The following is a 5,272-nucleotide window of genomic DNA, read 5'->3' as shown; positions in this document are numbered from 1 at the left end:
GGTGGCCCCTCAGTTGGACGGTCTTGAGGCTGCTGGGGGAGGCTTTGAGGTGGCAGGAGCAGCAGCAGCAAAAGCAGCAGCTGCAGCAAAGGCAGCAGCAGCAGCAGCAGCAGCAGCAACAGCAGCAGCAATAACCTTGCAAGACAGCGGCAGCAGCACAATCCCTGCTGCAGCAACTGCTGCTGCTGCAACTGCTTCGCCGGCCTTAAGATGTCTCAGATAGCGGAGCCAATGCAGCAGCAGCTGCTGCTGCAGGAGCAGCAGCTGCTGCAGGGACAGCAGCAGCCGCAGCACCAGCAGCGGCCAACCTCTCCACGGCAACCTCACGCATTTGCACAGCCAACATGGAAGGAACAGCAGCAGCAGCAGCAGCAACAGCAGCAGCAGCAGCAACAGCTTTTTAACCAGCAGCAAATGCTTGACCTGTCACGAGAGAAGCAGCAGCTCGTCTCGCCACGGGGGCTCCACGGGCAGCAGCAGGAGCAGCAGCAGGCGCAGCAGCAGGAGCAGCAGCAGCAACAACAACAACAACAACAGCAGCAGCAACAGCAACAGTGGCAATCACAGCAGGAGCAGCAGCAGCAAGGGTTGCTGCGAGGCACCACAATCTTGAAGGCTCATCTGCTGCAGCAGAAGCCGGAGCAGCAGCAGCACCAGCAGCCATGGCACGGCAGTACCTCCCCCATATTGGCGCAACAGCAGCAGCAACAGCTGCTGCAACAGCACATGAAGCTGCAGCAGCACAAGCAGCAACAGCAGCAACAGCAGCAGCAGCAGCAGGATGTACCCGCCTTCTCCCAGCTAAGAAAGGCTGAGGGTAGCGCTGCAGCGCTTGCTGCTGTTTCTGTTGACTACAACAGAAACAGAGGCAGCAGCAGCAGCACTACCAACACTGGCAGCAGCAATGACAACAGCAGCAACGAAATAAGAGGCGCACCTGTCTCTTTGCAGAACATCAGCAACAGCAACAACTGCAGCAGTAGCAGCAGCAGCAGCAGCAGCCTTCCCTTGGGTTCCTTACGGCTTCAGGATAACTTACAGCAGCAAACAGGACCTTTACGCCTGCATGTGTCTCCCATATTGTTGCAGCAGCAGCAGCAGCAGCAGCAGCCGTTTCATTCGTCTGAGCAGCAGCAACAGCAGCAGCAGAAAACGCAGCAGCAGCAGCAACAGCAGGTACTGCCTCACCTGTCTCCTTATCGACAGATTCCCGCCTTTGCTCGCCGCGCCATTTCTAGCCTCCGGAAGCAGCCTCAAAGCAGCAGCAGCAGCAGCAACAGCAGCAGCAGTAGCGGCAACAGCAGCGACAACAGCAGCAGCTGTGTCAGCAGCAGCAGCAAAGCCCGCAGCAACAAACCCACGCGACTGCCTGCAGCAGTACCGCAGCTGGTGCTGCACCCCCCAATTCTGCAGCAGAACTTGTGGCAGCAACCGCCGCAGCAGCAGCAGCAACAGCCACAGCAGCAGCAGCAACAGCAACACAGCAGCAGCAGCAACACCAAGCCCGCAATATCATACCCAATCTTTGGCATGGCATCGTCAGACGGCAGCACATGCACAGCAGCAGAAGAAAATTTGGCAGCAGCAGCAAAAGCAGCAGCAGCAGTAAAAGCAGCAGCAGCAGCAAAAGCAGCAGCAGCAGCAAAAGCATCAGCAGCAGCAGCAACAACAGCAGCAACGGCAAAAGAGGAAACTATTAAGACAGCGCACCAGCTCTCTTTTCAGCCGGCTCAAGGGGCTGCCTCTCTTGCTGCTGCTGCTGCGCTGCAGCAGCAGCAGCGGCAACAGCAACAGCTGCAGCAGCACCTGCTGCAACAGCAGCAGAACATGCAGCAGCAGCAGCAGCAACGGATTCCGATTCGTTCATTGCCTGAAACATACGTAGGAGAAGAGGAGGTTGATGCTCTTGCAGCAGCAGCAGCAGCAGCAGCAGTAGATGCTGTTGCTGCTGCTAGGCTACGAAGCTTTACTGCTGCCACGAGCAGCAGATTAGTTGCTGCATGCGTGAGCCCAAGGTCACCCACCCAGCGACTGCAGTACCAACAGTTGCTGCTGCAGCTGCAGCAGCGGCAGCACCTGCAGCAGCAGCAGCAGCAGCAGGAAGAGTCGCAGATGCTACCGGCCGTTGCCTTAAACCGTCTGCGCAAAGTAATGGAAGATAGTGGCAGCAGCAGCAACAGCAGCATCAATAGCAGCAGCAGCAGCAACAGCAGCAGCAGCAACAGCAGCAGTAGCAACAGCAGCAGCAGTAGTCAGAGGCTCTACGTAAATGACAACAGCAGCGAGTACAGTTGCGCCAGCAGCTGCAACAGCAGCAACAGCAACAGCAGCAGCAGCAGCAGCAACGGCAACAGCAGCAAAAGTAGCAGCAGCAGCAGCAGCACCTTCATGACCTCCGCCGATTTCGAAGAAGATAGTAGTTACTCAGGGTGGTATGAGCAGCAGAGACGCAGCAGCAGCAGCAACAACAACAGCAACTGCAACAACAGCAGCAGCAGGAGCACTGCCAGCACTAGCATCAGCACCAGCATCAGCGGCGCCAGCAGCAGCAGCAGCAGCGCGAGTAGAGGCGGGAACGACAATACAAGCAGCAGCAGCAGCATCAGCAACGACAAAAACAGCAGCAGCAGCAGCAGCAGCAGCGGCGCACCAGTTGTGCTGCAGCAGCAAAGTGCTGCTGAGTTTGGGGGGAAATCCGAGGGAAAATTTTACTTCCTTGCTGCAGCAGAAGCAGAGAAAGGAGGCAAAGCAGCAGCAGCAACAACAGCAGCAGCAACAGCAGCAGCAGGAGCACCAACTGCAGTAACACCAGCTGCAACAACAAGCCCAACAGCAGCAGCAGCAGCAGCAGCTGATGCTGCAACAAATGCTGCAGTGAAGGACGGACGCCAGACCCAAGGAGCTGCAGAGCAGCAACGGGACTACCCTGCACCAGCAGCTGATGCAGCAGCAGCAGCAGCAACCTCAGCAGCAGCAACCTCAGCAGCAGCGAAAGCAGCAGCAGCAGCAACAGCATTACCAGCAGCAACAGCTGCAGCGACACAGGTAGGAAGTGATGCTGCATCACTGCCTACAGCAGCAATAGCAGCAGCAGCTACAACAGCAGCAGCAGCAGCAGAAACTGCTGCAACAAGTGCAGCAGCAACACCGTGTACTGATGCTGCTGCTGCTTCCGAGACCACTGCAGCAGATGATATTATTTACAGTTCCCCTGCTTCTCCAGCTGCTGCTGCTGCTGCTGCTTCTGTTGCTGCTGCTGCTGGCGACATGCCAGCAGACTATTCAAGGTGTACATACACTTCAATGACACCTGAAGGCAGCAGCAACAGCAGCAGCAGCAGCAGCAACGGCGATTTCCTGTCCCTAGATAAATGGCTCAAGCTGCTGCCTGCTACTGCAGCAGAAGTAGCAGCAGCAGAGAAGGTCATAGAGCACATGCAACAACAACAGCAGCAGCAGCAGCAGCAGCAGCAGCAGCAAGAAGCAGCCACACAAAAAGGAGCAGATGCAACTGAACACGAAGAGGAGGTAAGGAACAGCATAATACTATCTGCTGCTGTTTTTGCTGCTGGTTCTGCTGCTGTTCTTGTTGCTGCTGCTGCTGCTGCTTCTCCTGGGGAAAGCTTTATTTAGCGCTGTTGCTGTGCTGCTGCTTCTGCTGCTGTGCTGCTGCTTCTGCTGCTGTGCTGCTGCTGCTGCAGCTGGATCTACACCTCATTGATGGTGATTTGCTGCGGCAGCGTTGGCTGCATCCAGCAGCAGCAGCAGAAGAAGACATTGACCCCGATTTACAGCAGCAGCAGGAGGAACAGCAGGAGCAGCACGAGCGGCTACTGCAGCAGCAGGAGCAGCAACTGTTGCAGAAGGAGGACGTACTGTTCCTGCTGCAGCAGGAGCGCTCCTCAGCTTCCAGCAGCGAGACCCTGCTTGCTTCCCCTACAGCAGCAACAACAGCACCATCAACATCAGCAGCAGCAGCAGCAGCAGATACGAGGAAGGAACTTGCTGCTGCTGCTCTCCGTTGCTGCTGCTTAATGTATAATGTTTGTTACTGGCAAGGACTACATGATGTTGCTGCTGCATTAACTTTCTTATCTCCTCTTCCTTCCTTGCTGCAGCTCGTGCTGCTGCTGCAGAAGCTGCTGCAGCGGATTGCCCCTTGGCTGCTGCTGCAGCCACAGGAGGCACTTAACTCCTCTCGTTCGGTAACCAAAGCTTTGTGGTGAGCAGCAGCAGCAGCAACGCAACAGCAACAGCAGCAGCAGCAGCAGCAGCAGTTGAATGTGTCGTGGCATGCATGTGTATAAGATGTTACTGGATTGCATGCATTTGCATCTGCTGCTGCTGCATGCATGCTATATATTGTGTGGGGTGTGTTTGTGTGTGTTGCTGCTGCAGCGGTTTGCTGCAGTATACCTCCCCGGGTGTACAGGCAGCTCTAGAGGAGTTAGCAGCAGATGATTTGCTGCTGCAGTTGCCATTAATACATTCTCTTTCTATGGGCAGATTTCTTTCCCCTCATGCTGCTCTATTAACCCTTGAGTCCTTACTAAGGCTTGCCGTAAACCTGCTGCTGCTGCTGCTGCTGCTGCTGCTGTTGCTGCTGCTGTTGGTGTTGCTGGTGTTGCTATAGTTGCCTCGGTTTTGGGTACTCGGGTGCTGCTGTTGCTGCTGCTGTTTCTGCTGCTGTTGCTGCATGTTAAGATTCTCTCACGTGATGAAACCAACCCGTCTTCTGCTGCTGCGGCTGCTGCTGCTGGTGCTGTTGCTGCTGCTGGTGCTGCTGGTGCTGCAGGGAGAGGACGGGGACGCAAGTGTATGTTATATATATTTTATTTTATCTTATATATATATACACCGTAAAGGATTCATTAAACAGCCGCAGCGGCTGCTCAATGCACATGAACCAATGGACCACTGCTTGCTGCTGTCTTGTGACCGTTGTCTCCCCCAGCAGCAGCAGCAGCAGCAACAGCAGCAGCAGCAAACAGGTTCAGTGCCAGCTGAGGGATGTAGCGGTGCTGCTGTTGCTGCTGATATTTCGGATGCTCAAGCTCCAACTGTGCAGCAATATGAAGGCTGCAGCAGCAACAGCAGCAGCAGCAGCAGCAGCAGGCTCTCCACCTGTCGCCGATTCCTTGCTCGCCACGTTGGATGTTTGCTGCTGTTGCTGTCAAGGACACCTCCATCAGTGCTGCTGCAGCTGCAGAAGCTGCTCAAGGCATGCAGGGAGGTGGGCCAGCTGCGGTTCCTGCAGCAGGAGCAGCAGCAA

General features: G+C 55.7%; 1 protein-coding gene across 1 annotated transcript in view; it reads left to right on the top strand.

Annotated features, from left to right (window-relative positions):
• Window positions 1-210: 210 nt before the first annotated feature.
• EMWEY_00042980 (hypothetical protein, conserved) overlaps window positions 211-5,272 on the top strand; it is a gene marked incomplete at both ends in the record, with an annotated part of 8,385 nt that continues 3,323 nt past the window's right edge. The window contains 4 exons of the mRNA XM_013482799.1: window positions 211-3,528; window positions 3,702-4,222; window positions 4,399-4,561; window positions 4,955-5,272. The exon at window positions 4,955-5,272 is cut by the window's right edge and continues 929 nt beyond it. Coding sequence (XP_013338253.1) covers window positions 211-3,528; window positions 3,702-4,222; window positions 4,399-4,561; window positions 4,955-5,272 — 4,320 coding nt within the window. The remainder of the gene's footprint in view (window positions 3,529-3,701; window positions 4,223-4,398; window positions 4,562-4,954) is intronic.

The sequence above is a fragment of the Eimeria maxima genome, genomic scaffold (genome assembly GCF_000499605.1).
Source record: "Eimeria maxima Weybridge genomic scaffold, Emw_scaff780, whole genome shotgun sequence".
NCBI classification, from domain to species: Eukaryota; Apicomplexa; class Conoidasida; order Eucoccidiorida; family Eimeriidae; genus Eimeria; species Eimeria maxima.
Note: the sequence above shows the minus strand (reverse complement) of the source record. Positions and strands in the feature narration are given on the sequence as shown.